We start from the raw sequence: 17,421 nt of genomic DNA, 5'->3' as shown, positions 1-17,421 counted from the left end.
ACTCCCAAATTATCCAAGTATTAGAGTAGGAATCTTCCATTGTTCCTAAGTTATCCAGGTATTAGGATGGGAATCTTCCACATTTCCTAAATTATCCAGATATTGGGGTGGAATCTTCCACATTTCCGAGTTTTCCAGGTATTAGAGTGGGAATTTTCCACATTTCCTAAGTTATCCAGATATTGGGGTGGAATCTTCCACATTCCCAAGTTTTCCAAGTATTAGGGTGAGAATCTTCTACATTCCCATATTATCCAGATATTAGGGTGGGAATCTTCCACATTCCCACATTTTCTAGGTATTAGGGTGGGAATCTTCCACATTCCCACATTTTCTAGGTATTAGAGTGGGAATCTTCCACATTCCCAAATTATCCAGGTATTAGAACGGGAATCTTCCACATTCCTGAGTTTTCCAGGTATTAGAATGGGAATCTTCCACATTCCCGAGTTTTCCAGGTATTGGAGTGGGAATCTTCCACATTCCCGTGTTCTCCAGGTATTAGGGTGGGAATCTTCCACATTCCAAAGTTCTCCAGGTATTAGGGTGGAAATCTTCCACATTCCCGAGTTCTCCAGGTGTTTGGGATCTGCCTTTTGGAGGACCTGCTGGCAGAGCAGCTCACAGCAGCAGCTCCTTGGTTCTTGTCATTCCTCTTGGCCGTTTCCCGGGAGATCCGGTTGCGCGGGATCTTAGGGCTGGATGGGATCTTGGGAAGGAATTCCTGCCTGGGCTGGAATTCCCGAAGGATCCCTGGAATGTGCAAGGCCAGGCTGGAAGTGCTTGGATCATCCCGGCACAGCGGGAGGTGTCGCTGCCGTGGCAGGGCTGGCTCTGGATGGGATTTAAGGTCCCTTGTCACCCAAACGATCCTGGAATTCTGGGATCTTCCAGCCCATCCACAACCAGAGGACCTCATTCCGTGCTGGAATACATCCAGCTGCTGGAGCATTCCCGTGTTTCCGGCACCGAGGAGCCGACAGCCTTGGGGTGGGCTGAGATGGAAATTTAACAGCGCCCGTCTCCACGAGGAATTTCGGCAATCCAAGGAATTCTCCCTCCTGTTGATGGAACACCGGCGGTTGCCGGGGTGGGAGCAGCTGCATCCCTTCCTGGTGTGGAATTCCTTCAGGATGTCCACGGGGTTTTCTGCTCTCACCCAAAGGTTTTTTTATCCACGTGGATTTTATGATTTTATTCCAAAGGCAATCCCGGACTTCAGTGTCTCCGTATGGAAAAAAGGGTGGATCGTGCTGCTCCGCGTTCTTCCCGAGCATTGGCTTTTCCAGGAGCTCAGTGGGAATTTTGGTTTAAAAATATGAAATTCAATGTTCACCACCAGTCCAGCACCTGGAATCACAGGCTGTGACCTCGGCTCCACGCCCCGTGGCACGGAAAGAACCCCGAAATCCCAATCCTGTCCCGATGGAATTCTGTACGGTGCAGGAATTGGGATGTGCTGTGTGCCAATAAACCCACCCCAGTGCAGGGAATTGGTTTTTTTCCTCCCTCCTGGCTTCCTGCTGAACTTGGAATTTCAGTTTTTACCTGGATGTTCCCGGGCTCTGTGTCCTTTTTATCCCTAAAAATAAATACGGAGCCGGTCGGGTTTATCAGAGGAGAATTCACGTTTCAAATAAAGGAGGAGAGAATTGTGCTTCTTCCTGGATCAGAAACAACAACAAAAAGATGGAATTCCATGGAGCTGCTCTTGACCTTGGGCAATTTGTGCCCATGGAATGAGGCACGAGGAGAACGAATTTGGGGAACAAATGCAGGGAGAGGATGAGGATGTTGCCGCTCTTCCCTGGAGAACAACTCTTCCATCTGGGAACGTGGAAGATTCCAAGCACAATGTGAAGGAAGGGATAATTTTTTTTCTCCCCCCCGAAGAACCAAGCACGGATTTAGGACGGGGATCGGCGCTCGCCGCGGCTCAGCTCGGGCAGAACGGATCCGTGCCCCGATTTAAACTCGTGGGAGCCGCGGGACGTAAATATTTGATGGAGCCACAGCTTCCCTTTTAAAATCTGCTTCGTTTCTTCCAGCCGAACTCTTCCAGGCCCTTCCTGAAATTCTCTCGGGAGCGTGGAGATGTTTATGGAGCTCTCCCTTCTCCTCGCGGAGATTGTCCCGGCCCCGGGTTGGAATCGTGCAAAACCCCTCGGCCCGAGCGAGGCTGGAGTTGTGTTTGTGTCAGAATGGGTGGGAGGGGAGGGATTTCAGTCCCAGATCCGTCACTCAGAGCGGGATTGCTCCTCCTTTGGGCAGGGATGAAATTCCAGTGCCTCACCCGAAGCGGTTGGATGAAGGTCGGGAGCTTTTTAAAACTCTAAATACAGATTTTTTTTAATTTTTTTTTTTTTAAAAATTATTATTTTTGGGGCTGCTCTGGAAAGAAAACTCCCGTGGGTTTTTTTTGAATCCTGGAAGGAGCTTTTTTTTTTTTTTTTGGCCGTGGATTGAGTCAACATCCCAAACCTGAATTTCCTCCCTGCTTTTATCCTTGTCACAGGCAATAGCTGCCGCTGGTTTGAAAGGATTCCTGCAGAATTCCCACCTGGGCCCTGTTTGTTGGGATTTTTGGGCTGGAGGATGGTGGCACAACAGGAAAAAAGGAGGATTTATTTCAAATAATCACTAAAAAAAGGTGCCAGGACAGGGAAAAGGAAGATTTATTTCAAATAATCACTAAAAAAAAGGTGCCACAACAGGAAAAGGGAAGATTTATTTCAAATTCTCAATTGAAAAAAGGTGCCACAACAGGAAAAAGGAGGATTTACTTCAAATTCTCAGTTCAAAAAAGGTGCCACAACAGGGAAAAGGAGGATTTTTTCCAAATTCGTCACAACAGGAAAAAGGAGGATTTATTTCAAATAATCACTAAAAAAGGTGCCACAACAGGAAAAAGGAGGATTTACTTCAAATTCTCAATTCAAAAATGTGGCACAACCGGGAAAAGGAGGATTTTTTTCAAATTCTCTCCAAAAAAAGATGCCACAAGAGGAAAAAGGAGGATTTATTTCAAATTCTCAAATTCAAAAAGGTGCCACAACAGGGAAAAGGAGGATTTATTTCAAATTCTCACTAAAAAACAGTGGCACAAGAGGGAAAAGGAGGATTTATTTCAAATTCTCACTGAAAAAATGTGGCACAGCAGGGAAAAGGAGGATTTATTTCAAATTCTCAATTCAAAAAGGTGGCACAACCGGGAAAAGGAGGATTTTTTTCAAATTCTCACTGAAAAAATGGTGCCAGGACAGGGAAAAGGAGGATTTATTTCAAATTCTCACTAAAAAATGGTGCCACAATAGGGAAAAGGAGGATTTATTTCAAAAAATCACTAAAAAAAAGGTGGCACAACAGGAAAAAGGAAGATTTATTTCAAATTCTCACTAAAAAAAGGTGCCACAATAGGGAAAAAGAGGTTTTATTTCAAATATTCACTAAAAAAAGGTGCCACAACAGGGAAAAGGAAGATTTATCTCAAATTCTCACTAAAAAAAGGTGCCAGGACAGGGAAAAGGAGGATTTATTTCAAATTCTCAATTGAAAAAAGCAACTCCAAAGGATTTATCCAAGGCAGAGATGCAGGAATTAATCCCATCCCCGTTCCACGGTGAATTTGTGCCCACATCCCGATATTTGTGAAGAGTTTGGGATCCTGGATTCTGCATCCGCTCTCAGCCATCGCTGGAAACGTTTTTTTGGATTTGCTTTTCTCCCGCACAGGCTGAGGACGCTGCGTAAATTCCCTTAATGTACTTTATTTTATCATTATTTGTGGGATTTAAAAAAAAAAAAAGTGTTTGGAGCTCCCCAGCTGTCTCGAAGTTGGCAGCTGGAAAAGAAAATTCATCTTTTGATTCAGGTGTGGGGCTTGGAACCACGGGGGTTTAAATGTCACGATTTAATTTGCGACTCAGAACAACAACAACAACAAAAAAAGAACAACAACAACAAAAATCCCTCTGAAACCCAGAAATCTGAAATGTGGACAAAGCCACATCGAGCTCCTTCTTCTGAACCTCACCTGAGCTGCTTTTTTAGGAGACCAGAGGCGCCAGCAGGAGAATTAATTGCTGGAAAATCGATGGAAAATTTCAATTACGACCTCCCCGGCTCGCAGTTGTAGTTAAATACCGAGCTCGTAGAAAATCTCTGTTAGGAAAAAATAGATTTAAAAAAAAAAAATCAAACGTTGGGCATAAATTTGCGTCCGGTGTTTATTTTTTGCGCTCCTGAGCTCACTCCATCAGGTGAGGGCTGAGCTGATGGGAAGGAATTTTCAGCATCCCACAAAAGCTTCGGGGTGGCACGGCAGAATTTTCCCGAATTTCCTGGATTTTGAGGGAGCGGACCCCGGAGTGGGAACGCTGCCTGGTTATTTTTTAGGTTGCCCAGATATTTTATGGCTTGGAGTCCTCATTCCATGAATTCCAGACTTCTCACGTTAAAAAAAAAAAAAAACACCAAAAAACCCCCCATTTATTTATATTTTTTTTCCCCTGCTAATTTCTCTCCGTGCGTCTCCTTGCAGGATTCATGAATAAAATCTTCCATCCCAACATCGACGAAGCGTAAGTAAAATCCTTTCTTCGTGTCCCCCTTCAATCCTCCAAAATCTCAGATGTTTTCCCACAGTTTTGTTTTTGTTTCGGCCACGTGGAGCTTGGCAGTAAAACTCCTCGATTGATTTTTCTCTTGGAAGGTTGATTAAATTTATTCCTGTTTATTTCTGCGGAAATAGGAATAAATCGGGGTTCATCCCAAACCCTTAGGGAAGGGGTTGGGGAGGATTATTATTATTTTTATTTTAATTTTAATTTTAATTTTAATTTTTATTTTTATTTTTATTTTTATTTTTATTTTTATTTTTATTTTTATTTTTATTTTTTTTCCTCAGTTCCCAGAGTGTTTTCCAGGGTTAATTCCATTTTTTTTCCCCTGTGTTCCAGGTCAGGAACTGTATGTCTAGATGTAATCAATCAGACTTGGACAGCTCTCTACGGTGAGTTGGGTATTTATTTTCCTCTGCGCTGTGCTGACAAATTATTTCAGGCCACTTTATTTTTTTTGTTCCTTTGATTTTGGGGTTTTTTTACTGAATTTGAAACTCCTCCCTGAGCCAAGATCTCGAGAAAAAAAAACCCAGATTTTTTTGCAGGTTAGGAGGTGGTGTTGCCTCTGATGCTGCAGGGTGGTTTCCACGAGGTCATTTCTGGTTAAAAATCCGCTTTTTGGAGATAAACAGATCAATTGAAACCAGCATTTAGAGAAAGCTGGAGCCGTTAGAAGGAGCACAGCCGAGCCTCTGTTTAAAAATGGGAGTTTCAGATATTCCGGTAAACCTTTGTGGAACAAACTCAGGGGAACGTGGACCTCAAATCCTTCAGGTTCTTCCCTGGAGAACGGAATTGAGCTGAAATCCCGCGCTGGGATGCTGGAATTCCCAGCGTGGCGGAAGGGAGGAGGATCACGGCGTGGATTTGTTGGGGGAGATCGGCTTTTCCACTTTTCCCCGTAAAAAGGACAAAAAGAAATAATTCCGGTGGTTTGGGCATTCCGGGTCCTGCCTTGGAGCTGCGGGGGGACACTGGGATGGCTGAAAAATTCCCAATGAATTCACCAGTCCAAGATTCCAGCAGCTCCTCCTCCCTTCCAGGGCTTTGCTCCCCTCCCTGGCGCAAGGAAATGGGAAAAAAGGGGAAATAATTCCTTGGGGTTTTTTTTTTGGAGTGTCGCCCCTTCCAGAGCAGAGCTGGCAGAAGGATCTGGCTCAGATCATTCCGGCGAGCGACCCAGGTGGGAGAAACCTGGAATATCCACCAAAAAAAAAAAATCCCGAGGATCTCGGGGTTGAGTTCCTGCTCATTCCTTCGGGAAGCAGCGGCTCCTCGGTGCCGTGCTTGGGATCCCTGAACGTGTTCCCAGCTCTTCCCGTACATCTGGGGGGTTGGGAGAAGGTTCCTTCAAGAAAAAAATCCTTGGGTGTCCTGTGATTCCAGGAGGGAATTCCAGGGCTCTGCTCCCTCATCCTCTCCAAGACCCAGCCTAAATTCGCACGAATTAAAATCGACTTCTTGCTGCCACTGCCCGGATCCAATCCTGGGGAATTCCAACTTCCAAGAGCAAGCCCCTGCCGTGGCAGGGAATTCCCGCACAGAGCATTCCTGCTGTTTCCTGGGATCTCCTTTTTGGGATTAAAACACTTTTTTGGGATCCTGGGATCCCTTTTTGGGATTAAAACACTTTTTTCCAGCTGTGCTCCATCCCAGGGCCGCTCCGTGTTCCAGCCGGGCACCGCGCCTCGGCGCTGGAATTCTGTTCCTGCATCCCAGAGCTGGAGCAGCTCTTGCACAGGGAGAGCACCTGGAGATCTCCTTTTTGGGATTAAAATCCTTTTTTGGGATCCTGGGATCCCTTTTTGGGATTAAAACACTTTTTTCCAGTTGTGCTCCATCCCAGGGCCGCTCCGTGTTCCAGCCGGGCACCACACCTCGGCGCTGGAATTCTGTTCCTGCATCCCAGAGCTGGAGCAGCTCTTGCACAGGCAGAGCACCTGGAGATCTCCTTTTTGGGATTAAAATCCTTTTTTCCAGCTGTGCTCCATCGCAGGGCCGCTCCGTGTTCCAGCCGGGCACCGCGCCTCAGCGCTGGAATTCTCTTCCTGCATCCCAGAGCTGGAGCAGCTCTTGCACAGGGAGAGCACCTGGAGATCTCCTTTTTGGGATTAAAATCCTTTTTTGGGATCCTGGGATCCCTTTTTGGGATTAAAATCCTTTTCTCCAGGTGCTCCATCCCAGGGCCGCTCCGTGTTCCAGCCGGGCACCGCGCCTCGGCGCTGGAATTCTGTTCCTGCATCCCAGAGCTGGAGCAGCTCTTGCACAGGGAGAGCACCTGGAGATCTCCTTCCCTTTCCTTGGTGGATTTCTTGGGGGGAAGTTGAGATGACTCAGGAATGGGATTCAGCTTTTTGTTATTCTCCAGGGAAAGGTTGAGGCGTCCACACTGTGGTGGTGGATCCCGGGCAGCGACGGGATTCCTTGAGTCTGATCCGTGACGCTCATCCACAGGCGGGATTCCCCTGCCAGCAGGAGAAAGATAAATCTTTTCCAATCCAAAGATAAAAAAAATCTTTCATCTTTGGATAAAAAAAAGATTTCTAGAACATTCCCCAGGAGGAATGATGGCACCCAGGGCTGGTTCCTGACCCTTGCCACCTCTGGGACAGGGAGTTTGTATCCACGGTCGCTCCTGAGCACCAGGAGGAGGTGTTGGTGGGAGCTCTGCACATTCCATGAATTGTTTGGAGTTGGAGGAGAAGCTCTGGAAGAGCTTTGTGCTGTCCACGGAGTCATGGAATGGTTGGGGTCGGAAGGATCTCAAAGACTGAGCTCCGACCCCGCTCCATGGATGGAGAACCTTCCATTAAATTCGAGGTTGGAAGAGGTGGAGAATTCAGGCAAGGGCAAAGCACAGCGCTGCTTGTTCGGAGTTTTTTTTCCTCATTTTCCAAGCCAGGATTTTTAAAAAAAAAAAAATCAGGAAAATTCCATCCCCTTCCTTGCTCAACCCGTGGATATCAGCGTTTATGTGTAGGGGTGAGGAGTCTGTGAGGAGCTGCAGCAGCTCCTCCATCCATTTTTATTTTTATTTTATTTCTTATTTCTTATTTCTTATTTCTTATTTCTTATTTCTTATTTTTATTTATTTTTTTATTTATTCTTTATTATTCTTATTTTTATTGTTTATTTATTTATTTATTTATTATGCTTATCATAATATTTTATTTTTGACGTTTCACTTATTATTTCAATTTTAATTTTCGTTTTCGTTCTCGTTCTCGTTCTTACTTTTTTTTTTTTTTAAATTTATATTTACATTTTTACTTTCGGTTTCCGATTTCCAATTCCGCGATTTCGCTCCCCCGATTCCGCCTCCTTCCCGCGTTCTCGGCGCGCTTCCCCCTGGAGTTTGGGCCGCTCCGGGATGGATTTTTGGGACGGCTCACGGACACCCCCCCGAACGCTGTCTTTTGCCTTTTGCAGATCTCACCAATATATTTGAGTCGTTCCTGCCCCAGCTGCTGGCTTATCCCAATCCTATAGATCCTCTAAATGGCGACGCTGCGGCCATGTACCTCCACCGACCAGAAGAGTACAAACAGAAAATTAAAGGTGAGGCCTAATTAACCCAATTACTGGCATTCCAGCCCGAGGGAATGATGGAATTTTTTTGCTGCAGATCTCGGGAGTCAGTTCCTGGGGGGGTTTTTTTTTCACCCCTCTTTTCAGATGGGATGATGGGAAGGAAGGAAGGAAGGGTGAGGCGCTGCTGGGGTTGGAAATCATCAGCAGAGCTTAAATTAAATTAAACAGGGGAGGAAGCCGGGGTTAGGATTCAGTGGGATTTGGGGAGATGGGAGGGATTATTTGGGGGAAGAAAAAAAAATAAAAATCACTGGAATGCCTGAATTCCTCGTGTAACACAGGATCACAGCGTGGATTTGTCGTGGGAGATCAGCTTTGCCACCTTTCCACAAAGATGACCTAAGGAGATTATTCCTTTGGTGGATTTTTTCTTAGGATTTTTTTTTAGGATGTTGTGACTGGGAAAAAAAAAAAAAAAAAAAAGCAGGAAAAGTTCCAGTCTTAAACGCCCGATGGGATAAAATGATAAATGATGGATAAAACCCGGTTTGTTGGAAAGCTCTTGAGAGCAGCAATCGAGGAGTCGCTGATGAGGTGGTTTTGCGCTTCGCCAGAGCAGGAATTCGTGGAAAATTCCAAATAATCCCTCCTTGCTGCTTCCTGGCCCAGCCAAGGCCTCCTAGATCCGTTCCTGGAAGCTGCTGTCAGAAAATGCAGAGAAATTAATAAAGACTGGGAAGAAATTTAAACTAAAGGAGCTTTGGCAGGTCGAAAATGCCTTCAGAAGGAAAGGGAAAGGTTTTCCCTGGAAGCAGAGGTCAGAACCTCCTTGGGATCAGGGAGAGCTCCCAGTAAGGACTCCCAAAATACTTTGGATAAATACTTTGGATAAATACTTTGGATAAATACTTCGGATAAATACTTCAGATAAATACTTTGGATAAATACTTCAGATAAATACTTTGGATAAATACTTTGGATAAATAAGGACTGTCCAAGCAATCTGGTGAGTGAGACGTGAACCCACTTAGTCTTGGCAATCGTAAGAAACGAGATAAAAATGAGGAATTGTGCCGTAGATTTTCCTTCCCTAAAATCAGCAGCGCTCCCTTTTCCTGCTGTGCCAAGCCTCTGGCAAAGCCCTGGAATTTATCTCTCCTCCGACCCAGCGAACACGACCGAGGTTTCGTCTCCCGGTGGGAAATTTCCATTTGAACGGAGTTTTGTTACCGGATAACCAAGAGATTGTTTATCCCCGGAGAAAATCTGCAGCCGTGGGGTGGGATGGGATCCTCCAGGAGCAGCAGGGATCGGGAAAGCTCGGCTCCCAAAACGTGGGATCGGCTCTGCCGCACCACCCGCGAGTGGAGTCACTCTCCTGGTGTGAAATGCCCGATATTTTTGAGGGCGGAGCTCTCAAAAATTCGATTGAAATCGTGGATTATTCGGCCTCGCTTGGCCGATTCCTCTTGACAGGATTGTGGGAGCTTCCCTGCAGATCCCGAAATCCGTTCCCTGCTTTTTCATAACCAGGGAGCTTCCAGGCAAAAAAAAAAAAACAAAAAAAAATTTGTCAGATAAAATCTCCGGTGCCAGCACTGAGAGTCCTCTGGGCTTTCACGGAAACAATCTAAAACCCAAAAATATCCTTGGGAAAAAAGCCAGAAAAACCCAATTTCAGCCCAAAGGAAGCTCTGAGGACATCCCTTGGGATAAAGGGATGCTCCTCGTTCCCACCCTTCGAGCCAGCTGCAGATGATCTGGAAGGAGCTGGAAGCGCTCGGAACGCGTTCCGTAAAATCCCCAGGATTGCGTGACGAGGATTCAGGAATAAAATCTTCCATCCCAACAAAAACTCTGCCGTCCCCGGGTTTCAAAAAGAACCTTGGACACGTTAAAATCGCCGCAGAGGATCCTGGCAGCCCTGGGAAACTCGGGAGTGCCAATCCAGGATTTATTCCTTGCCGCTGCTCCCGGCGTTCTTGTCGTTGGGAGCGCGGGGAAGGTGGAAGAGGAATTTGCGATTCCCGTTCTCCTCCGCTTCCTCTGTGGGAGATTTCTGGTGGAATCCTGCTTTGGGAAGATGAGGAACTCCAGGAGGATCTCCAGGCTGAGTCTTTGCTGCTCAGGACGTCTCTGGGATCGCTTCTCCCACCCCACGTGTCTGAAATTCCGGAGGAACACCAAGGGTGTAACCACAGCTCGTTCCTCTTGCTCCGGGCTCTGCGAACAGATGATTCCAGTGGCGTTTTCCTGGCAGGAATTGGTGCCGTGGAGTGTTCCCCTTCCTGAACACCCTTCTGTGCGAGATGCTTTGTCAGTTTTTAAATAGTCTGGGTTGGTTTTTTTTTCCCCTTGATGGACTGAAAACCCCAATGCGAATCCCAATCGACGCGACATCCACCGTGGAAACTCCTTGGAAATTTCACTTGCCCTGGGTTAAACCTTCCCCCCAAAAAAAACCCCAAAAAACCAAACAGCACGGAGCTTTCCCGGATAAAAAGCGGCATTTGAAGCTTGAAGGGCTTCAGATTCTAGCTTAAGACTCGAGGAGGCTTTTTCCAGCAGCGGCTTCCATGTGGGAACGTCCCTTGGAAGCAGCCAGTGAGGAGGTGCTGGGGGCTGGAAATTCCCAAATTTCCAGAGTTTAGGTGGATTTGGAATAATCCCAGAGGGAATCCCTGAGGTTTCGCCGTCCAAACTCCTGCAGCTGCAGCACCGGGGTTGCCTCTGGCGGAATGTGCGAGGAGCGTAACAGCTCCCTTGGGTTTTTCCCGTTTTTCCAGAGGGAGATCAGTTCTTGGAGAGCTCTGGGAAGGGAGCAGCCGCCTCAAGGATGTGTCACAGAACTTTGGGATGCTTTGGGTCGAAAGGGACCTTAAAGACCGATTCCAGCCCCTGCTGTGGGCAGGGAATCTTCCGCTCTCCCAGGGAACGTCCAAGCTGTTCTGGAACGTTCCCAAGGACGAGGCAGCCAGCAGCTTCTCTGGGCAATGGGATAACCTGTCATTTCTATATTTATATTAATTGTTGTGGTAATTTATAATGTGACGCTTTCAGTTCTTTTTACTCCTAATTACGTTTTACGTTACGACCGATTTTTACGATCCGATTTATCAAACGCGCTGTGACCCAGCCTCTCCCAACCGAGCGTTCATCGCTTATCCCTAAATATCCTAATTTTTTTAATATATATATATATATTTTTTTTTTTTTTTCTCTCTCTCCCATCCAGAATACATCCAGAAATATGCAACAGAAGAAGCACTAAAAGAACAGGAAGAAGGCACCGGGGACAGCTCATCCGAGAGCTCCATGTCCGACTTCTCGGAAGATGAGGCTCAGGATATGGAATTGTAGTAGAGGAGGCCACCTGCTTTTCAGAGAGACTCTAATTTCCTAACCACGAGAAGCAGACTATAATATTCATATTTAAACAAAGCAATTTTTTTTATTACTAAACAAGGTTTTTATGAATTATAGCATTGATATATATATATAGATATATATATCTCTCTTTCTCTCTCTCTCTCTCTCTCTCTCTCTCTCTTCTCACCCTTTAGATCTTGATTTTTCTCGGTCGTTTTCCCGATTCCCGAGGTGCCGTTAGCGTTTTAATTCCCAACATTCCATTCTGGTAGCAATATGCAGCCCGGATGCATGCATTGAGATTTTTTTTTTTTTTCTTTATTTTTTTCTTTATTTTTTTCTTTTCTTTATTTTTTTTCCCCCCCATTTGGCCGAGGTCAACTTCGGTGTGCTACCAGACAGCTGCCCTGGGAGGGAGGGAATTAGCCAAAAAAAAAAAAAAAAAACCCAAACAAAACAAAAAACAACAAAAATAAATCCGAACAACTACAAAAAGAAAGAAAAAAAAAAAAAAGGATTTGCTGTCCGATCGAGTTTTTTCACCTGGGACCTTGGCGTTTCCTCTGAGTCTTAAAAACCTTGGGAGCGGCAGAGCTGCGGAGGCGCCGAAGGAGCTCCTCCAGGTCGTGTTTCGAAACAGGAAAAAAAAAGGGGGATTTCACTAAAAAAAAACCCCAAAAACCCGAAACAAACCGCGATCCGAACGCTCCTCGGAGCGCTGAGGCCGGAAAACGACTCGGAATTTCGGTCCTGCCGTGGACTCCTCCCGAACTTCAGGGACTGACGGCCGCTGGCCGATTCCCTTTGGAGAAGACTTTGGAGAAGCTCTGGATGCCGCTCCCTCGCTCGGTGTGGATCAGGAGCCTCGCTTTCGCTTCCGCTGCGATGGGAAGAAGCATCCGGAACCCCCCACGGACGATTCCCTTGGAGCCGGGATCGACCCCCCCCCCGGAGCGCGTGGAAATTCCAACTCTTCCTTCTGGCCCGGTTTGGAGAACCTGCTGCCCTTGAAGGGCTTGGAGTTGGCTTCTTTATTATTGTTATAATTATAATTATAGTAATTATTACGATGATGATGGTGGGTTTTTTTTTTCCTTTCTTTTCTTTCCCGCTCCCTCTTTTGCCGGAAGTCTGGTTCAGGCGCGTGCCAAACGCTCGCTCGTGTCCTGGGAATTCCTCTGACCGGATGGATTGGCTTTGCCAGAGCTTCACATCCACGGAATTTTCCCGTCGGCCCAAGTCCACGAATCCGTCGGCGCCGATTCTGATTTTCCTTTTATTTTTTTTTTTTTTAATTTTATTTTTGCTGTTTTTTTAATCTTTCGTTCCTCCCCCTTCTGCACCAGCTTGGTTCCCATCTGCTTTGTGTGGGTACAACAGGATAAAAATTCCTTGAGAGTTGACAGAGAAAATTACCTAGGGGGAAAAAAAAAAAAGAACAAAACACCAAAACCACAAAATTTGAGCTGAATAATAATAATAAAAAAAAGCACCAATTGAGGAAGCAAACGGATTCACTCTTTGGGGTTTTTTTGTTGTTGTTGGTTGGTTTGGTTTTTTTGGTTGGTTTGGATTTTTTTTTTTAATTTAATCTTTATTTCCACGACGTTTGGGAATTGGAATGTTGGATTTCTCCTGGTGTCTTGCAGCAAGCTGAGAGATTTTTTTTTTTTTTTTTAGGGTTTTTTTTGGATTTTTTTTTTTTTTTTATTTTTGCTGTTGTTCCTAGAATTCTGCTAAGTAAACGTCTCCTTGGGATGCCGGGGTACTTGAATTGGGAGAATTGTGCATCGGAGATTCGAGCTGAGATGGATTTTTTTTTTTTTTTAAAAAAAAAAAAACCCGAACGTTCCCCGCCGTTTTCTTTCGGGGATTTTTTTTTTTTTTTCCCGGAGGGGGTTTGGACGAGATCTTTTCAGTCTGTGACGTGACCTGCGAGGAATAAAAAAAGAAAAAAAAAAAAATCAACCCACCCTGAGCGACTCTGGAGCAGAGTTTTGAATGTCAGACTTGGCACGTTCGTCGTTTCTCCCAGAATTATTGGGGTTCGTTTCCTTTTCCTTTCCAGACGCCGCCGAGTTGGGGCTGGGAGATTCCCCCGCCCCCGTCTCTGATTTCACGAAGCACAATCAGTTCTTTTCTCTTTCTGTTGCTTTTTGGGGTTTGGTTTTTGTTTTTGGTTTTTTTTTTGAGTCGGGGGGAGGGGGGAGAAAACGAAAACTCCATCGAGTCCCACTTGGCTTTGGCATGAATTTCCTTAATAAAAAAAAAACCTACCGTGAATTTCCTTTCTGGTTAATTTCCGTTCGTTGGGTTTTTTTTTCCCCCGTCCTCTCCCAGCCGTGGTGTGAGTGCTGTGCTCGAGTTTCTCTGTCTGGCATTCGTGGCTTGTCGGAGGGTGACATTAATTATTTAACGCGCTAATGATGTAATTAACTCTTTATCTAGCACGCTGATTAATTCGGGGAGGGAGGGGCCGCCTTTAACTCTGCTTTTTCCCCCCGCTGCCCTGGCAGTTTTGCTTGTTGCTATAAAACTTCGACTCGTGGCCGCTGCTTTGGGGTAGGATCAAGTGCTGGGCGGCGATTTCGGGTTGAAAAAGCTTCGAGGAAAAACAACAAAACAAAACAAAACCGCCAAAAAAAAACCCCAAAAGAATGACAAAAAAGGCAACCAAAAAAAAAAAATCACAATAAAAATTTGTATTTTTTCAATATTGTATAAAAACAGTGTTCTAATTCCCTCGCCCCCTTTCCCTCGGAGGGTTTTTGGGGGTTTTTTTTTTCGTCTCCCATCACTCCCCTCACGTGGATTTAAGGCGTCCGACTGCTGGATGGGGAAACAGCTTAAGCTGGGATTCCCCCCCCAAAAAAAAAAACCCACCGAAAATTAAAAATTTGGGAGGGCGCTGCCGGCCGCGTGCGACGCAGCGGGACGGATTCCTGGAGGCTCAACCTCCAAAAAAAATTCCTGTTCCCAGAACTTCCGTGAAAAATCCCGGGAATTCGCCAGAACTCTGCTTGGAGAAGCGTCCTGGGTGAAGGTACTCCGGGAGTGGGGTCTGCTCCTGTCCCACCCCCTCAGACCCCGCGGCTTCTTCTCCTCCTGCGGTTCCCACCTCTCGTTTTGCACCCCAAATCTCCCTTTTTCTCCCAAAATAATCCTTCCCCTCCCCAGAAATGTGTCTGTGAAACCTCGCCAGCCTCATCCGGGTGCAAAGGTGGAGCCGTGATGGAAGCAAGAGAGATTTTGGTGACCATCTCCAGCTTCTGGTGACCTTGTCCAGCTTCTGGTGACCTTCTCCAGCTCCTGGTGACTACATTCAGGTTTTGGTGATCACCTTCAGCTCCTGGTGACCATCTCCAGCTTTTGGTGACCATCTCCAGCTTCTGGTGACCAACTCCAGCTTTTGGTGACCATCTCCAGCTTCTGGTGACCACCTTCAGCTTCTGGTGACCACCTTCAGCTCCTGGTGACCATCTCCAGCTTTTGGTGATCATCTCCAGCTTTTGGTGACCAACTCCAGCTTTTGGTGGCCATCTCCAGCTTTTGGTGACCATCTCCAGCTTTTGATGACCACCTTCAGCTCCTGGTGACCATCTCCAGCTTTTGGTGATCATCTCCAGCTTTTGGTGGCCATCTCCAGCTTTTGGTGACCAACTCCAGCTTTTGGTGGCCATCTCCAGCTTTTGGTGACCACCTTCAGCTTTTGATGACCACCTTCAGCTTTTGGTGACCATCTCCAGCTTTTGGTGACCATCTCCAGCTTTTGGTGACCATCTCCAGCTTTTGGTGACCACCTTCAGCTTCTGGTGACCATCTCCAGCTTTTGGTGACTACCTTCAGCTTTTGGTGATCACCTTCAGCTCCTGGTGACCATCTCCAGCTTTTGGTGACCATCTCCAGCTTTTGGTGACCATCTCCAGCTTCTGGTGACCACCTTCAGCTTCTGGTGACCACCTTCAGCTCCTGGTGACCATCTCCAGCTTTTGGTGATCATCTCCAGCTTTTGGTGACCACCTTCAGCTTTTGATGACCACCTTCAGCTTTTGGTGACCATCTCCAGCTTTTGGTGACCATCTCCAGCTTTTGGTGACCATCTCCAGCTTTTGGTGACCACCTTCAGCTCCTGGTGACCATCTCCAGCTTCTGGTGACCATCTTCAGCTCCTGGTGACCATCTCCAGCTTTTGGTGACCATCTCCAGCTTTTGGTGACCACCTTCAGCTTTTGGTGATCATCTCCAGCTTCTGGTGGCCATCTCCAGCTTCTGGTGACCACCTTCAGCTTCTGGTGGCCATCTCCAGCTTTTGGTGACCACCTTCAGCTTCTGGTGGCCATCTCCAGCTTTTGGTGACCACCTTCAGGTTTTGGTGACCACCTTCAGCTTTTGGTGATCATCTCCAGCTTTTGGTGACCACCTTCAGCTTTTGGTGATCATCTCCAGCTTTTGGTGACCATCTCCAGCTTTTGGTGATCACCTTCAGCTTTTGGTGATCATCTCCAGCTTTTGGTGATAATCTCCAGCTTTTGGTGACCATCTCCAGCTTCTGGTGACCACCTTGAGCTTCTGGTGATCATCTCCAGCTTTTGGTGACCCCCTTCAGCTTTTGGTGATCATCTCCAGCTTTTGGTGATCACCTTCAGCTTTTGGTGATCATCTCCAGCTTTTTTTGGTCATCTTCAGGGTGGCTTTGACCATCTTCAGGGTGGTTTTGATAATTTTCAGCTTTTGTTGATCATCTCCAGCTTTTTTTGATCATTTTAATTTTTTTTTTGCCATCTTCAGAGTGGTTTTGTTCATCTTCAGGGTGGTTTTGTTGTTCATCTTCAGGGTGGTTTTGTTGATCATCTCCAGCTTTTTTTGGTCATTTTCATCTTTTTTTTACCATCTTCAGGTTGGTTTTGGTCACCTTCAGGTTGTTTTTGGTCATCTTCAGGGTGTTTTTGGTCATCTTCAGGGTGTTTTTACCATCTTCAGGGTGGTTTTGATCATCTCCAGCTTTTTTTGATAATTTTAATCTTTTTTTTACCATCTTCAGGGTGTTTCTGGTCACCTTCAGAGTGGTTTTGTTCATCTTCAGGGTGGTTTTGTTGTTCATCTTCAGGGTGGTTTTGATAATCTCCAGATGCTTTTGGTCATTTCAATCTTTTTTTGATCATCTTCAGGGTGGTTTTGTTGATCATCTCCAGTTTTTTTGGTCATTTTCATCTTTTTTTGATAATTTTCATCTTTTTTTTTACCATCTTCAGGTTGGTTTTGGTCACCTTCAGGGTGTTTTTGACCATCTTCAGGGTGTTTTTTTCATCTTCAAGGTGGTTTTGATAATCTCCAGCTTGTTTTTGACCATCTTCAGGTTGTTTTTGGTCATCTTCAGGGTGGTTTTGATCATCTCCAGCTTTTTTTGATCATTTTAATTTTTTTTTTTGCCATCTTCAGGGTGTTTCTGCTCACCTTCAGGGAGTTTTTGACCATCTTCAGGGTGGTTTTGATCATCTCCAGCTTTTTTTGATCATTTTAATCTTTTTTTTGACCATCTTCAGGGTGTTTCTGGTCACCTTCAGAGTGGTTTTGTTCATCTTCAGGGTGGTTTTGTTAATCATCTCCAGCTTTTTTTGATCATTTTCATCTTTTTTTGATAATTTTCATCTTTTTTTGATCATCTTCAGGTTGGTTTTGGTCATCTTCAGGGTGTTTTTACCATCTTCAGGGTGTTTTTGTTCATCTTCAGGGTGGTTTTGATAATCTCCAGATGCTTTTGGTCATTTTAATCTTTTTTTTGATCATCTTCAGGGTGGTTTTGTTGATCACCTCCAGCTTTTTTTGATAATTTTCATCTTTTTTTGATAATTTTCATCTTTTTTTGATCATCTTCAGGGTGTTTTTGTTCATCTTCAGG

The 17,421-nt window shown here is 45.6% G+C and overlaps 1 protein-coding gene across 1 annotated transcript in view; it reads left to right on the top strand.

Moving 5' to 3' along the window:
- UBE2H (ubiquitin conjugating enzyme E2 H) overlaps positions 1 to 14,164 on the top strand; it is a 48,128-nt gene extending 33,964 nt beyond the window's left edge. Inside the window, exons 4-7 of the mRNA XM_040062508.2 lie at positions 4,541 to 4,580; positions 4,959 to 5,011; positions 8,052 to 8,180; positions 11,389 to 14,164. Coding sequence (XP_039918442.1) covers positions 4,541 to 4,580; positions 4,959 to 5,011; positions 8,052 to 8,180; positions 11,389 to 11,513 — 347 coding nt within the window. The 3' untranslated portion in view covers positions 11,514 to 14,164. The remainder of the gene's footprint in view (positions 1 to 4,540; positions 4,581 to 4,958; positions 5,012 to 8,051; positions 8,181 to 11,388) is intronic.
- Positions 14,165 to 17,421: the final 3,257 nt, after the last annotated feature.

This window comes from Hirundo rustica, chromosome 4, assembly GCF_015227805.2.
Source record: "Hirundo rustica isolate bHirRus1 chromosome 4, bHirRus1.pri.v3, whole genome shotgun sequence".
Lineage (NCBI taxonomy): Eukaryota > Metazoa > Chordata > Aves > Passeriformes > Hirundinidae > Hirundo > Hirundo rustica.
The sequence above is the reverse complement of the archived record's forward strand: the minus strand, read 5'-3'. Positions and strand labels throughout refer to the sequence as shown.